The sequence below is a fragment of the Stegodyphus dumicola genome, chromosome 3 (assembly GCF_044657685.1).
Source record: "Stegodyphus dumicola isolate Sdum_Otavi_A_Nest chromosome 3, ASM4465768v1".
In the NCBI taxonomy this organism is placed as follows: Eukaryota; Metazoa; Arthropoda; class Arachnida; order Araneae; family Eresidae; genus Stegodyphus; species Stegodyphus dumicola.
This window is the reverse complement of record NC_140770.1, coordinates 207,062,428-207,080,822: the sequence shown is the minus strand read 5'-3', so window position 1 is coordinate 207,080,822 and position 18,395 is coordinate 207,062,428. Positions and strand designations below refer to the sequence as shown.

The following is an 18,395-nucleotide window of genomic DNA, read 5'->3' as shown; positions in this document are numbered from 1 at the left end:
GTTATAAATCTGTTAAGTTTTAAAGACAAAAACTTGATAAAGAAAACTGTTTGAGACTTATACTAATCATTTGCATGTATTTTTGCGACTTACTTTGAACTGTTTTTGTGCAAAAATACACAAATTTATCCAACAGAAATAGGAAGTTTAAAACTATGAGCAATTTTAAATTTATCCTCCTTTTCCTAATATTTTTACAGCATATATTTCCTTGAAAATCTACTAATACGTCTTTATAACACAGATTAATTAAATAATGATTTTCAATATTTAGCAATATAAATTTAAAATTCTATTAGCGGCTATACGTAGCATTAATTTTTCTAATTTCCAGATTCTGAATAGCGCTCAGCAGCAGCCGAGCGGTAATGTCGCTGAACACTGGTAGTTCGGTCCGAGATTCGAATCCCTCGAACGGGCTGTCTGCATGGGCGTTTTTATGGTTTTACCCTATGTATAACATGTATACGAGCCAGTTTCCCTTAGAACGTCCTCCGCGAAGGCATCCCTCCCTTAGGCAGATAGCCCTTCAGGCTTTTCCATATTCACACAAACCAAACCAGATTCTGAATGCTTAAGCTTTCTGGATTTTTCAGGAAAAAATGATTAATTAATAAAAAATTACGAAATATAGAGCTAAAATATTATTTATTTCTTTTTGTGCTCACATATCATTATGCGAAAATTCACTTGAAGTGTTTTTAGTCAGAAAAGGCATGTCTACGATGTTATCAACATGCCATGATTTGCCACTGTTTTAGTTTTTACCTCGATCTTTTATACGACGATGTTTTAAAACCATGAGGATTTCCTCTGCTTTGTTTATTGCCACAATGTTTTAGAGCTGCGATGTTTTCGCCTACGACGACTTTTTTTCTTGTGTTGTTTCCTCTGCGATGTTTTCGACAGCCACCAGTATTTCAAAGATGACAGTGGTTGGATGTCGACCAGTGCGACGGGCGATATCACGGAACGATAATCCACACTCTCGATATGCAACGCTCCTGCCTCTATTGAATTCCGACACTTGCTGGTAAGCCTTTCTTCTTATTCGAGGCATAATATGGTATTCTGAGCAAACCCCGATCTTACAAAGCCCTTTCCGAATGAGAGAAATCCATTACGCAATTTTTCTTTTATGCAGTTCTTCATATGTCGTTTCTCTCTCCTGCATCATCTAAATACATTGAAATACTAATCATTTGCATATCCCAACCACTTCGTCTTTTCATGCGATTTTGACGTTCGTCAGAGTATTCCTTCCTGATGTTGCAATTTTAATATATTGTTGCGTTCTTCGGGTTCGTGGATTTTCAGTGATTGATAACAACACTTAATGAAGAATTAAAACACATTTTATACCAGTATTACTCAGAACAGTTCCAAAAACAGGTTTACAATCGTCATTTACAAATTAAGACACGTTTACAAACTAAGACAAACACGCTGAAACAATCAGCAACACAGCCGTCAAGTTATAACGGTGAAGATAGCTTCACGACAAAACACTAAATGCAGCTCCTGACTCGATCGATCGCTCTCGGAGCTCAACATACTCAAGATACTCTTCACGATAAAACTCACGATAAACTCGAGTTACAACTCACGATACACTGCTACTCCGCGTACAAGCAGGGTTTATATAGCTTCTGACTAGCCTTCGAGAACATTCTGGTTCAAACAGGTAAGAGTTCGTTCTAGAATGTTCTCGCTCCGTCAATGGTATGTCGCTAAATGGGCGATTTTGCGCTGGCAACACTGCCTTACCTTTCCATTTTCTGGCAACCCTGAACCCGCTTTGCGTGGAAGCTATCTTGCCGTATCTGGGCATATTGTAACAATATCTTCTTTGTTCTACTTAAATAGAAATAAAAATATTTTCACTACATTTTGTTATAGTATTTGAATGATAATATAGAACTAACATAAGAAATAACTAAGAATAAAAGTATTGCGTATTTCAGTCGAACTTCAAATATCATGACCAAATGGGATCAAAACCCATCTAGACATACATATTATATACTCATATATACATAAACTCGGCATAATAGTACTGCCCCAGTAGATCAAATATGTATTTACTGTATTAAAAATAAGGGAATTAAATTTTCCCGTTCATCATAACTTATTTCAAAAAAGATTATATAGTAATACATATATTCATAAAATGGACTTTTTATGATAAAATTAAATAATGAAAATACTTTTTTATTTAAACGCAAGCAATTTCTATTTCAGTCAAAAGAAAATAATAAAATTAAGTTCCTTTCAAAAAAATCCTAAAACTAAAATTATAATTTTGCTTCATTTATATTGTATTAAACTAAGAGAATATAAAGAAATATTTTATATTCATTTAAAAATAAAGCTCTAAGCATAACATTACCTTTTCAATAAAAATTAAACTAATATGAAAAACACATTCTTCCTTTCACATAATAATTACGTAAATCATTTCACATAATAATTACGTGCATATTAATTACGTAAAAAATAATTAAGAAAATCGATACTTTATCTTTAAAAAGAAAAGAATCATAATTTTGGTTGAAGAGATAAATACAGAACTGAAAAATTATAGTAATGATTCTGAAACAGTTTTTATCTAGTGATAACTTTAACAATGATAGAGATTAAAACAATTTCTACATTATTGCAACACCTTAAAAAGTGACCATAAGAAGAAGTTAAAATTTTATTTAATTTAGTGAAAAAGCAGTTACTGTGTCTAAGCAATGATTCAAAGAGTAAGCAAAGACTAACAGGCTTATATACAGAGCATTATCAGCTTTCTCAAAAATGTTTTCAGACTACAGTATTGTCAAATATCTGTCAGATGCAGTGCGAAAGTTGCACAGATATGTCATACACGTTCATTTAAATTAAAGCAATAATTAGTTTAACGGAATCTATATTGTACAGTATTCAAATCAAAGAAATATTAGAAACACATAAATGAAATAAGATGATTAATTTTCCTTGGCATACGAAGAAGAATAAATGTCGGATATCAAGAACTGAACAATTGAAATTCTGCTTTAAAAATTTCAAATGCATAATCTAAACCGCCTGCGAAAAAATACGCAAGGTTTACTCAAGGCTTATTCCTGAATTTAAATTATTCAGAAATAACTTAAAATCTCATCAAACAGCAGGGATCTCAACCTTCAGGAACTTCGCGACAGGACAACTCAGTGGAAAGCACTCTAATGAGAGGCACGCGAAATTCTCAAGCAAATTGGTCGCGAAAGCGAGCAGACTACAGGAAAATTAGTATTTTACAGCAAGAGATTGGAAATATGCTGTTTCTAATAATTTTCCATTGCAATGGAAGTACCGAACCGAAAAATTTCTACAAATTCAATATTGCCCTATAAACTTGTGCTATTATATATTGGAGAAAGAAATGGTGAATGGTGTATTAAATTCGAAATTTATTTTTTTCATTTCAGATGAAAGTCACGGATCTTATCATTATCTAAGATGGTACTGAATAAGCAGCCGAGAAGGCCTTGTAAGATCTAGCGCTGCAGAATAAGAAACTTTTCTCAGAAATGTGTTTTTCCAGCATTTGTTTTGAGTTGAACGATAGGTTTCTAGCCGCAACAGTTGCGCTCAGCTATATGTTGCGGGTACGAATCCCAGTACTTTACGACTATGGGAAAAATACAATGCCGGCAGCTCAATTTTGCGTAGAAAAGGAACCAATCAGAGGAAATTTCCATTGCTGCATATTATACTTCTGGAAGGTCTTCCTTTGTACTCCTGAAAGGAACGCGTTTCTCGGAAAAGTTTTTTATGGGCCTGAAGCAGGGATTAATTTCTGAAATTAGAAATGCCGAAGCTTTATAGACTGTGAGGAACGAAAGAAAAAATAAATTTAAAAAAAAAAAAAAAAAAACTAAAAATTAAAATAAATAAATAATTAAATTTAAATTAAGAGAAATGTACAGAGATAAAGAGAAATCTAATAAATTATTAAATTAATTATAAAGAGTTAAATAAAAAAAATCGGGCCTTGCCTTATTTGGGGCATCGGCTGAAATTACAATTCCACTTAGATGATAAGAAGCAGCTCAGCTGATCTCCGTCTGAGATTAAACTCTGAATATAGGTATAATGTACTATTCTAAGGGATGGTAGGTAACACTTTTTTTCTCCACTAAGGAGAATAGTGAGAATTCTAGAAACAGTACGAGGATATGAAAGGAAATTGAATGAAAAAGTGTAGCTTTGAAAATAAAGAGGGAAGAGCTCAAGACTTTCTGATCGCGATGACCTGTCGATATAATTCTAGCCGTCAAGCAGAAATTTTCCTTGAATACGATTCGGTAACAACGTGAGAATAAATGTAAGACTTCTCTGTACAAGGTGACAGCATTGGTCCTCCCGTTTGGTTACATGATTCAATGATTTTGGTTACATGAAGTCTACAGGGGCTCTGCAGTAGGAAGTCACTAGCGTGGAACGTGCACGACCAGGGTATCACTTTTCACAAAATTTACCCGCTCTCATAAATTCATAGCACATCCTGGAGAACAAGCCTTTGACATATAATTGGGGAGCCTTTCATTCCTTAAACGTCCGGAGTGCTGGTGCACTCTGGCTGAAATTATAATACATCTTGAAATCTGAGAAGTACCGAAGCCGGCCTCCGTTAGGCTCCGGCGCAATTTAGGCTCTGGCCTGAACATCTATAGATACGATGAAGATTTAAGTTACAGGTACAACATTGCTGTTTAGGTCTGCAATCATTGCCCAGGTCTGGCTAATAACCGACTATGGTCAAAAATAATGGTGAAACTGGGCGAGCGTGTTTGTAATGCAGTTTTAAAGCTGTCACTATGAGAAAATGGAGGAAAGAAGACTGTTTCAGCGGGTAATCATATATAAAAGGTCTCCAGAAAGGACTCGCAGTTGTACTGATGCAGTAACTATGATATGAATTGGAAACGTTTGAAATGACGAATAATATATAAAATTATACTTTTATATATAATTGTCGGTTTTATTATATACCATTTTAATAGAGGTATAGCTGAATTATAATGTTGAAATCCTTTAAATTCTTTCTTGATCATGACGCTTATACACACAATGTTTGCTGCAGTTATATTGGCATTGAAACTGGAGTAATAGTTAAGTGTGATAATAATTTATGATTTACTTTGATAGCAGCAGTTAATTATCTAATCTTAACATTACTTTTTATGATAAGCTAAGCTAACAGAATTTCCCAGCGAGTGAATGCCATGACACATTGCTACAACTTCTGAGATATTCTTCCCAAACTTTAGAGTAAGACTTGGCCTAAAACCATCTAGACTATCAATTTGTAGCCTCTTTCAGCCTTCTGAATATTTCAGCATTTCTGAAGTTTTTTTTTTTTTTTTTTTTTTTTTTTTTTAACTTTAAAACTACCGACGATTAATATGGACCTCTTTCTAGCAAGGAAAAAAAAAACTGTCAATTTGACGGATTGGTAATTTTAGAGTTCAATCCCAATGGTTTGCTCAAACGGAATATCGATAAATATTTTTAAAATCTTACCCTCAAATTATTGAACTTCGAAGTAAGTTTTAGAAGGAACGTTTTGACGTCAAGAAGAAATGAAAGAATTTATAATTATATACGTACTTAGATCCAAGTTCAGATGATGCACAAGGAGATTTTGTGTCGAAGAACACAGGAAATGAATGTATTCCCCAGGCAAATGATCTTGGTTCGGGATTCACAGAACTCAAGTGTACAGAAATTGTTACGTTTATATCTTCAGGACCTTGATAAAAAGTAATATTTCCTCGAATACCCGCATTGTTGAAAATGGCATACAACACCACTTGGCCACAAACCACTGAAAGGGAAAAAAATAAGAAATTAGATAATACGTAATCAATCAAATTTCTTTCAGGCTGAAAATTACTTAAAACAATCTTGAGAAGTTAGGCAGGCAAAATTTTAAATGTAGTTGAACCTTCTGTTAACAGACACTCATGGGACAAGGTTTTTGAATATTTATTTATTTTTACAAATGCGTGGGCCCACCAGCGGCCGAGCGGTAAAGTCGCTGAACACTGGTAGTTCGGTCCGAGGTTCGAATCCCGCGAACGGGCTGGCTGCATGGGTGTTTTCGTGGTTTTCCCCATGTGTAACGTGTATACGAGCCAGTTTCCCTTAGAAAGTCCTCCACGAAAGGCATCCCTCCTCTTAGGCAGATAGCCCTAGTGTGCTTTGCCATAATTAAATACAACAACATACAAATGCGAAATTTTAGCGCTTTAAGCCGGGCTCTCCGGGACTTTTTAACAATGTTCTCCTACCGAGAAAGTGCAATACAATTATTTCGTATTGAATATTATCAAGGAGGTTTCGTTTAATGAGAATTTCTATAACTAGAGGGTCCGAGAATTTAGGAACATTAACTAAGAATGTCTGATAAAGTGGAACACCTGTTAAAGAAGATTTGAATGTACTTTCAAAAATCCCTATAAATTTTTAAAAAAATGATAATTTTACAGCTAATCCGACTGCAAAATCCCATTTTTTAAAAAATACTACATTAAATTTTAATATACTGGTATGAGGGAGTAGTTTTGGATGGAGTCATAAAACAGTCCTTTATAGTGTAACAATTATTTATTAACAGGTTTGAGTTACACACGGACATTACATTTAAGAAAATTACAGAGCAAGAGTCTGAGACAAACTATCAGGTTAAACACTTGGCTTTTACTGAAGTACTTATCTGGTTACTCACCAGAGGTCACACTCGCTGTTACAGTTAGTCCATCAGTTTATTAGCAGCAGAGTTTACATTAAAGAATTAGTTACACTGGGCAATTACTCTGCTCCTTATAAATTTTATTCCTAAGCTAAGGAGCGTATCTTTGTTGATAACAAGAAAATTAGTGCAATATTTTCCCAAGTTCTTAAATAAGAACTCGAGCAGTATGTAACTTGAAAAGGTTAGAATAGTGAAATTTAGCAACTCTGCTTTGGGTTCGAGTGGATAGCAGCTTCGAACTAAATGCGCATTAATTCAGTTTATACCAGACTAACGGAATTTTCCCCTTAGATTTCTAATCTTAGTTGTACAAAACAATGGGAGAAAAATGTGTGATTATTATTTTCGAAATTTCCATACTTTCGTTACAGTCTTACTCGCCACAAAAATTTGCAGCAATAATTTTCTAGACACAATAGGTACTTAAAAAATTGTTCTTAAAGTAAAAATTATTTGCATTGAATTCCTCTTTCATTAAAGTTTATTCTTTTGTATTTTAAAGAAAGTATACACTGTCGAGACTATAACATATCTCATTTTGTTTGCCCTACAGGGCATTTTCATGTTTGTTTCAGGCTTAAGACCATATTCATTACATGGCTTTTAATGATTGTCATCTGGATAGAACAATTCGGACAAAATTGTCTAAGCGTAAAGGAAGCACATAGACAAAAGACATTGTCTCAGTTTTCTTCTTCCTGTTACAAAAAGCAGAAACAGTTTTATTGTTATAAACATATTCGAAATTAGAACGACAAATTTACTACATTCTGCGCAGACATTTTTGTTAAACAATTACACTTATCAATTATTTAGTTTCTTGCATTTAAATTTGGTGCTTAATAAATTTATAGTAAACCCAATAAAAGCAAGGAAATTTGGTTCTGTATTTAAAGTATTCCATGCCATAGGTTTCAAAACCGACATTCTCCAAGCTTTAAACTAATGCGATTCTAAAGAAGTCACAAATCTCTGTCAATTATTATTGAAAAACGATAGGTAGAAATATTTAACTTACGTTCATTATAGGTTAGTAAGTATACGATATGAAAAATATTTTAGAAATATTCATCAATAAACTATGAAACTCTTTTCAGAAGCGAAGAACAATTTTGCTCCTGAAGAAGAGAAACTTGTGTCTGATCGCTTTAGAAGCCGAAAAAGTTTTATTCAAAATCTACCCCAAGCTTTACATAAATTAAGGTTTTATTTCCCCCTTAATTTTAATTTTTAAGACTAATATGTTTTTTCCCTTCAAATTTGATTTCTATATTATTCTACTACAACATCCTCAGAGCAAAGTATTTCAATATATTTTTAAAATATACTTTCAAACATAACATAAGTGCTAGTATTGCTCCTATTAATCATAAATCATTTATAATTTATAATTATGTGTAAAAAGCAAATTTCTAATCCTTATAATAAGCATAATAAAGAGATATTTTATTAATATGTATTTCCTTAAATTTTTGGAAATTATTAGTTTCTCTGAAGTAACATTTACGTGAATTTTATGACTTTTACCTCTAGTTGCATTCTCGTATTTTGAAGGAAAAGGAATTTAATTCTATAAATGTTTTGCTTAACTTAATATAGCAAAGCATGCAATATTTATCTACTTAGACGAATGTTTTGTGAAGGATTTCCAAAGGGAAACTGAATAATATCTACATTACATATATGTAAAATCATACAGGAATCAGGAGAATAGGATCGTATTCGTGTTACATATAGGGTAATACAAGTCACTTTGTTCGCTGGTAATACAAGTCAATTTGATCGCTGGTTAAATTGTTCTAGTAATACAAGTCTACTAGAATTCATGGTCTAAACCACTTACTTAGTTGGCATTAATTATGTATTACTACGATTATAAATTTTCGTTATGTAATATACATATACCACAAAAGTAAGTGTAAATGTTATTTTTGCTCTTTCTGTTTAGCAAAGCATTCACCAAGATACGAAAAGAGTCTTAACAGTAACATTTTACTATATCCGTAATTTTAAAACTTTTATATCAGTAATTTTTAATCCGAGTTTGTTAGGAAACAGTCTACGTGATCTTAGATAATCGGAGTTTAGCTGTGTGTGTACTTAATGCTTTTCATCCAAATACGCTGAATGGGACAATTTAAGACTTAACTTCAATTTTCTAAAAGGTAAAATGCTCACATTTAAGTTTCGGGAATTCTTCAGATGAAACCAAATAGTTATTCTAAATTCCGTAAACAGAACGCTTCGTCACGAGACTACTACAAAATAGCCTATTATTCCAGATTTCTTCAAGAAGATAACTAGTCTGTCCTTCTACACGTTTTGCTTTACACTCACGAAGGATCCGAATTCAAATGCACGAAACGTTTCAAGGTCAGATTTTAAATTCTGGAATATTTTTACTTCTTTTCGATCCTGATTCAAGAATTCCTATAAATTTCTTAGTGTGACATCGCATTTAAAATCTTAATCCTAGCAAACTGGAGTAGATTATTTTCCTAGTCGAGTAGAACAGATTATTTTTCTAATTTCTTTCTTTGTTGCAGCGAAAATGAGTTGCATAAGGTTAACAGTTAAGATAAAAGTCTGCGTATGCAAATAAATTAACATATTATTGAGGCTTTTGTCTTAACCGGGTTTTAACTTTTAACAATTTCCATATTTATTTGTTTGGAATGGACTTAAGCTTTAAAAGAACACGCTTTTAATAAAAAGAAAGAAATGAATAAAATTTTCAAAGCCAAATGATTTTATACCAGATACCTAATATACGAAGTTAAAAATAGCTTTTATGAATTACAATAATACTGCGAATGTTCACTAAAGTTATGAGTTGGACATAATGTAAAATAAACGAATATGTTAAATATGGTATTAAAATAAAATAAAGGTTTGAATAATTAAGAAACATGTTTATTGTTTTTAAATCTTTCAGTTAGTGAAAGAAAGAAATAAAGATTAGGTTACGTCAATTGAATGTGCAAAGCACCCGAAGGCTATCTACCTAAGGACAAGGATGCTTTCGTGAAAAACTATCTAAGAGAAACTGGCTCGTATTCACGTTATACATGGGGAAAAACAACCATGCCACCAGCCAGTTTGCCTTTGCCTAGGATCGAATACGGGTCGAACTCTCAATGTTCAGCAGTCTTAACTACTCGGCTACTAGCGGAGCTAAGGAATTTGAAATCAATTACATTTGAAAGATAAATTTAAAATCCTATGTCTTATCAAATGGCAGCACTCTAAAAATTGGCTGCGAGTATTGCATAAAAAATGAATTCATCTTTCCAGCAGCACCATAGTAACATGGCAACGCTTGTCATGACGAGTGAAACGTAAATCTGACAGTCCAAAATATTTGGGAAGAATTTCTCTAAGAGAATAACGTTAAGAATAAGAACGTTTCTAAGACAATTTTAGTATCTCGGTTAGCTCTAGAACGTGAAAGTACTCCACTACAGTAATTCGCTGAAATATAGGACTACAGAATATAAAAAAAAAATAATTTAAAGAGGCTTTTATTTTCTTTCGTCGAACAAAGTTAGTTTGGATCCTCAGTCTATTACAACTAAGGAATTTTCTTGCATTCACATAAATTATTCTTTTATTTGAAAAATAGTTTTTGCAAATAACGAAACGAAAGTTTTGACAAATAGAAAAACTCCGGATGTTTCCCCATCGTAATACCCTTATTTACATTGGCTTTAACGGAAATTTCTAAACCAAATATGTTTCATAAGCAAATATTCTGGCTGTGATACCAAGATTTAAAGTGCATTTAGAAGTAAAGTTCGCTAGGAAACAGACGAAAGCACATTAGACAATTTAGAAACCTCATTAATAGGAAAATCATTAACTAGCACATATTCCACTAGGTAGTAAATAATGGAAGTGCTTTTGCTGTTTAAAATACGTAAATATTGAATGAGAATTGGTATTAAAGAAATAACATAAACAATAAAATGTTTGAAGAACTAAATGCATTTGAAGTTTGACATTCTAATTGTAAAATTACATCGAATGTAACTGTAGTGTCATTACACGATTAAAATTACAAATTTCGTTTATATTACAGGATTAGAATACAGATCGTTCGTTATACTCTCAGAGACCTCATCAAAGTATAATTAAATAAATTCAAAAAGTGGTTAAGGTAATATTTAATTCAAAACTTGTATTGCTTTGTTTTTATTAATTCTCAAGCCTTCTTTTAATGAAGATACTTGGGGAAAGAAGGATACTTAAAAAATGAAGATACTTAAGGAAAGAAATTCACTGCTCAAATTCAGTAGCACAGTTTCTAATCCATAATAGAATGTTTATGATATAATCCAGTGAAATAACGAAAACAACCAGACACACATGCATGTATCTCTCGTGCCAAGAAGTTATGAAATCACCATCTTTGAGTGATTCGGATACTGTCATTGTGTGAATGATTGTAATGACAAACAGAAGCATACTGAATATAAATTTTCAATTATTTATGACCTAGAAACTACTGTAAAAATTATCCTTTCGCGTTAAACTGCTGAAGAAGAGGGGAACGCAGGCAGAGGTAATTACGGTATTGTCTCCAAAATTACGATAGAAGGATAATTCCGAAATGAAGCTGATAACGTATGATTGGTGAAGCTTTCGACAGCTTGAGTAACTCGAGCAGCACGTGATATGGTATATTACCAGTTTCATACAAAAGCCAGGAAGTGAAATCCGGTAGTAATTCGGTTCACCGAGCTGACAAGCATAAAAGCGAAAGCAAGACACTACATTAGAGAAGGAAACGCCCATTAGCGTTTTACGTTATTCTCATAAAGCTCTGCGTATAAAGACTATGGGAACAAAGACTCTAGACCTATGCTAATATTACGGAGAAATTTCTATTGGTATGCACACTTTTTTGCCTTTGAAAGTGCTATTTCTGCAACGTATCAAATTTTCTCATTAGACATGGTTTCATAACCTATACATTTTACATTTTATAACATAATTGTAATACTTCAAAAAGTTTTTATTATAATCGTAAAGCATTATTTACTTTTAAGTGTATTAAGCACTGAAATAATAAAATAAAATGTAATCTTTAAAAATAATTGTAAAATTTTGCGTTTGAATGTATATTTTGGCCCACCAGCGGCCGAGCGGTAAAAGCCGCTGAACACTGGTAGTTCGTTCCGGGGTTCGAGTCCCGGTGAACGGGCTGGCTGCATGGGCGTTTTCGTGGTTTTCCCCATGTGTAACGTGGATACGAGCCAGTTTCCCTTAAAAAGACCTCCACGGGGCTTCCCTCCCATTTCGTGTAGTGCCTAAGGGCGGAGCACGTAATAAATTTAAAAAAAAAAAAAAAAAGAGTGTATATTTTAAATAAACTTCGACTAGACCGCATAAAACATTTCAAATTTAGCCGTTAAGTTTTAAAAGCTCCTGCGTCCATTAGAATAAAGTTAAAAAGCATTAGCAAAATGCTAAACAGATGGATGGGATTGAAACACTAATAACCAGAACCCGGATTTAATGACTGAAAATGCCTTTAAAAAGGGCCAGAAAATAAATTTAAAAGGGAAAAATACCTTTGAAAATACGAATTTTTTTAATTGTCCCCTAGAATAATAAACAATAATATAAAAAATAACATTTGACAATCACTGTCAAATGGATTAAAATCCAAGTAATTACACACATCTGTCACTTGAATTCTACTTTTTCTTCCGAATTTTCAACCTTACACAAATGTATTACGTTTGCACTCAACTATTTAGCGTTTCTTGATGTTTTCGAAAGTGAAAAATCTTCTGTTATCAGTACATAAGTTTTTATATTGTGAGAAGTTTTTCTCGATATCCACTGCAGTTATTGAAACACACTTTAAAAAAAAAAAAAAAAAAAAAAGATAATCATCATCGTTAACTCTTCTTCAGTTTCAAAAGATTCTTCTCCATTTATTTCTCAAGAGGCGTTGGTATAAAAACAAGGCGCCTCTGTGCAATCGTTCTGTTTTTCATTTGAATATTCCCGCCAGGAGAGAGGACAACAAAGGGACTCTAGGAAAAGAAGTTGAGGGGAAATATGTATAGATTCTTTGCTCTATGCGTCACTTACAGGGACCAAAGACCAACAAGCAAGATTCCAGGTTCTCGTAAGACGATTTCTCAATTTATTTTTGAAAAGTTTCAGGCTCGAAAATAACTGTTTGCATGTATATGTAGAGCCAAAGTGTGAAAGAACAGCAAATGCTAGATTTTTTTTTAACTGGTTAGAATACTATTCCAGATGTTGAAAATTATCATGTCTTCCTTTCCCAGGTCTTTTAAAGTAGGCCACTTTAGCTGTGAACTAAGATCATGGCTATTTTCTTCCAATTTTTCCACATCAACATTAAGGCTTTCAGATGTGAAGCTCCATAATTCTTTATTTTTAAACTCCAGTAATTGCATTTCGAAAGCGCCAATATTAATATTAATGGAAGAAAAGTTCAGTTCTATTATGTCAGCACTGAGAAGTCTTTTAAAAAGGGCTAAGGTCTCTATGCTATCTCTGAATTGCCAGTCATCAACTCTAAAACTGCTTTCAAAATTAATTAATACTTAAAAAAACATGCTAAATTCAAAAATTACACTCATGTGGATAAAAGGCTACAGTGGGGACTCAAGTAACGATGCTGCAGATGTATTGCAAAAGAAGCAGCACAAAAGCAAATAGAACTCCTTGATGTACCGTTTCGGAAGATCCACCTTACTTATTTCCTCCCTCCTTTCTGCATGCCTTCGTAGTGTAACGGGAGTACACTCGACGCGTATTCGAGAGGTCCAGCTTCGAGTCCCGGCGACGGCATTGCTCACTTTTCACGTTTACTGTTATCAAAAATCCCAATGACTCTACAACCTGAGGAATGTATTAAATATGCACACGCAAAAGATCTGGAAACAACAGTGAAATGAAGCTACAACGAACCGTCGCACACATGAGTTCTTTGCGAAAGTGAATAACAAAACCAGAAGTATACGAGTTTTTTTTTAACTCGGTAGGTGTCGGACATGGTCCATTCCCGGATTACTTCTGCAAGAGGACCCTGGGAAATACCGAATCATGTTTATGCGGAGAATTGGGTGACGCGGATCATTACCTTTTTAAATGTCGGCTCACGAAAGAACTCCACTTGAAAGGACCCTCCAACACTGACATACCATTCAGACGTTTATTAATAACATAGCGACTCATCCTGCCGAAATTCTAACAACAATATGAAAAACTGAGCCATTACGGGCTTGTAATCTGCCAGGGAGATTAACACAAGGAATGCCGAAAGTAGTCAGCATCCACAATGTACTGAACAATATAACAACTGTACAATTCAATAAATGAGGAATTTGCCCACATAAACATGTACTATACTGAACAAATCGTACAGCAAATACCCAACTGTGATATCAAAGTAACCTCATCCCCAACAATAGACCATCTCTTCTTCCATTTAAATTCAGCAATGCACTAATTGCCCCATGGTGGATTTAACTCTTAAAGATGGTTTGTAAACTAGGGCGTTACCTATGTAATCCATGAAGTCTCTGGTGCCCCACTCACATCTACTAACCACCTACTACCTATTTCTGAATTCCGGAAACCTCCATAGAAACGCTTCTCTCAAATTTAAAATTGTTGTTTTGAACAATTAAATGCCAATTACCTAATTTTTTTCTTGGAGATTTTCCAGCAGGCTTGTGAAATGATATAATGGTTCTCTTTCAAAGTGTTGAGTAAAAGGAATACCTTATTTTTGAATCAAATGACCTCTTCCAACACTAAAAAAATGTTTTCTTTCCCCTGTAGTTTACGGTTAAGATTACTTAGATGAAACATAACGTCTAGCATGAAATAAAATTTTTGGATCCGCTGATCCTCGGTTGATTCATGATAACAACACGCTTCTCAAGGAGAATTTTTAATAACAAGGAAACGGAACATTTTAAAACGTTTCCTCTTAAAATCCAACGTACCTTATTATGCAGCAAAGCATCTGCACATTCAATCTCCATTTAATCTAAAAATTCTTTAAACTGGGATTATAAAGAGCTTTAGCTACAGTTGTGTTGAAAGTCCTGATCACTAACTCCATAATACAGCAAATTTCTTTTGAAAATGTCTGCGCACAAAGCGCTTCTTGATTAATGATTCAATGGTAAAATAGTATATCGTGATTAATTTTTCCTTCAAAATAGAAACAAAACCTTTTCTCACTTCGGTCACACATTTTACCCCATCTTCTGAAACTGAAATAGTTTTATCAAGTGGAATATGATATTTCTCCAGGTACTGAATGACAGCGTTTACCATATCCTCGCAACGTGTTTGACCTTTCAGTGGCAATAATCCTAAAACTTTAGGAACCGTAGACGAAATAAATCGAGCAAAAATTAAACTTGCGCTATGTCACAAGATTCGTCACCAGCTATTGATAAAGCCAGTTTAAGATATTCGATTTGCTTATTGGTTATATTCGAAGAGATTTTGACTGACCTTTGTGTCTTTTACTGTTTTAACAATACAGCTTGCAATAATAACATTGCTGGAATACTGGTCCCAATAGTTAACTTGATTTTTCTTGACTATTTTGAAGTTTCTGAAGTGCTTTCTTTCTCATATCACAAGCAGGACACGTATTGAGTTGTATACAGAGATTATCATTTGAAATAATAGGAAAAAACTCCCTCATAACGTTCTCTTTAACTGAGTAAAGACACTTTCATTTGAATTACGAAATCAGGAATGTTAAAAAATTTGTTCATTTACACATGCCTCATGTAAAAAAAGCAGTAATGAAGATTCAAAGCCTGATGAATATGAAAAGCATTTCCTTAATGAGAAAAAAAGCTGACACAACAGGTTTCAAAAACGCGTATGCAATAGGCAGTTTAAAGCCACAGGAAGTGAGATTAAAATGGAAGATTGTATGCACAAAAGAAAAGTTTAGTTTGTGTTATACTTCCTCATTCTACTTCAAGATCGGAAGTTTTTCTAGTGCACAGTAGCCTGGCATGGACGGAGAATTAGAATTCACCACTTTTTAATTGAACTGGTGAAGAATTTGGAGTCTTCTTAAGCGTGTTCATTTTATTTAATGGCTTTACTTCTTAAGCGTGTTCATTTTATTTTTGAAATTTATTTTTATCAGCAGGTAGACCCAAATCTAAGTAAGTTAGTGTATCGAAAATGAAAAAAGAAAATTCTACAAACAAACGACTGTTTTGTTCTTTTGCAGCAGTGCTAATGAGCATTGCCTGCCGATGGATAAATGTACTTTTTCGGAAGACCTTTTTACTCTCAAAATTCTCTCAAATTTACTTTATACATAGTAATAATAATTATTAAAAAAAGGGCGAGACAGGCATTATTTAATACAGGACAATCCAATGGGAAATTGTCCCATTTGAATTACATGCACCATGAAAGCTTGCTTGCAGTCAGCCATTCAGCTGCCGAGAAACATTGATTGCGACTATCATCGTGGCTGCCAACCGATTGGTATCGCATAGTGTTCAGCGATAAATCTGGCTTCAGTCTTGTAGCAGATGACCATCGGTTCCGTGCATGAGTGGCCAGTGGTCCCAATCAGTATTTATTTACAGAAGCACACAGCCATTATCCTTGGTGTGATCCTTGGTGTGGAAACTATCTCTCACAACAGCAAGTCGACCATAGTCATCCTGCATTCAGCTTTGGCAGCTCAACAATATATTGGTGACATCCTGCGGCCGTTTACGTTACCCTTTATAGAACGTCATCATGGAAATTCCATAATGCTAGATTCCATACAGTTCGCATATCTCTGGAATATCTTCGAGCTGTTGATACTCTACCCTGGTCAGCAAGGTTGCCAGAACTTTCACAATCAAACATGTATGGAATAGATAAGCTGCTATATTCGGGAACCCGAAATATCGCATATCTGGAGTAACAGTAGAGAAATGCCTGGCAAAATGTATCGTAGGATGAGATTAGGAATCTTTTTCACGCCTTACTACCTCAACGCTTAACAAACATGCATTGCGGCCAGGGGAAGTTCCACCAATTACTGATTTAAATTTGATATGTAATCGTTAGTCACTAGTGGATATTATGGGCTTGAGATTTTAATCATTTCATTATCTATGAGCTTTAATTACAATTAAAAGACTGACATTCTTCATAGTGTTTCTTTTCTTTTACGGAGGGCAAAAGAATATATGTGTATATTCACTATAAAAATAATGTTTGAAATTTATGCTGCATATAAACATAACTCTTTGGAGAAAAGAAAGTTATGCCTTTATCTAGATTTGATAGTGCTCCGACAAAAACAGATCAGGTATTGTTCGTCCTCATATTAAAGAAACTGGTCAATATTTTTTACTTTTTCAAACATAAATTTAAAGAAATTGTATAATTCCTCCAGTGAATCATCGGTTAAAAGAAAAGTATGAATTCAGACTGTTACTCTAACATTTTCACTGTTATCGTCTTTTAAATAAGAAAAACTTTTCAAAAAATCTTCGAGGGGATTCTGTAAAGCTATATATTTTATTTAAATCAAATATGATAAAAATAAATATTAAAAAATCTGATGTGCACACCACATGACTTCCTTGCTCGAAATATTAAATTATACCCATTTTTCTTGCATTGCATTTAAACTTATTGAATTCTACTTTGTCGATAGCGCATAAAACACAAAAGAATAAGTGCACCCTTTAAAATTAACTATATTTATATACCATAGCGACACTCTGGCGCTAGGTTCACTTAACAGCGTTACATCTCATTGATTTTATAACTCAGAATGCAAAAAATTATATCATCTGAAGAAATATCTAATCGTTGTCGCATGCTCTATTCAAATACTATAATAAATCGAAAACGATTTATAAAAGAAATTAAGCAAATAAAAAAGGAACAGTTTTTCACAGCCAATTCAACGCCGCTTATCTAATGCGCATGCGCTACTCGTAAGCATTCTCCTCTGTTCGAGTCAGACTGGCGACAATATTTTGCTGCTAATACGGAACATTTATTTCCTCAAATTTCATTACACGTATATTTCTCATTCATAATTGATTCAGTTCTCACTTAGCGACAAGGCAAAAATGCATAAAACCTCGAAATATCGTCATTAAAAATGGAAAGATATAGAAAAACATAAAACATCAAATAAAGTTAAGAAAATTAAAAAAATAAAAATAATTTTTTACAATTAAAATTACAGTTTCTACTCAAAAACAAGCAATTCGTCCAGCAGGTAAAAAAGGCAGATTTTTCGGTGCACAAAATTAAGATTCCGTTTGGTCCCACTCGGCAACAAAGACACTGAAAGCGCAGAAACCGATTTAATTTGTTGTGGACGCTATGCTGAGGTAATATACGGGATAATTTAAAATTTACTATATTTGTTTATCATAGCGATACTCTGGTGCTAGGTTCACTTAACAGCGTTACATTTTGTTCATATTTTAACTCAGAATGCACAGAATTTATATCATTTGAAGAATTATCTAATCGTTGCTACATGTTCTATTCAAATACTATAATAAATCTAAAACAATGTATAAAAGAAATTAACAAAACAAAAAAGAAA

At 33.5% G+C, this 18,395-nt stretch overlaps 1 protein-coding gene across 1 annotated transcript in view; it reads right to left on the bottom strand.

The window, feature by feature from the left end:
• LOC118206111 (uncharacterized) overlaps positions 1-18,395 on the bottom strand; it is a 111,830-nt gene that overhangs the window by 42,256 nt on the left and 51,179 nt on the right. Inside the window, exon 2 of the mRNA XM_085813806.1 lies at positions 5,641-5,857. Coding sequence (XP_085669932.1) covers positions 5,641-5,857 — 217 coding nt within the window. The remainder of the gene's footprint in view (positions 1-5,640; positions 5,858-18,395) is intronic.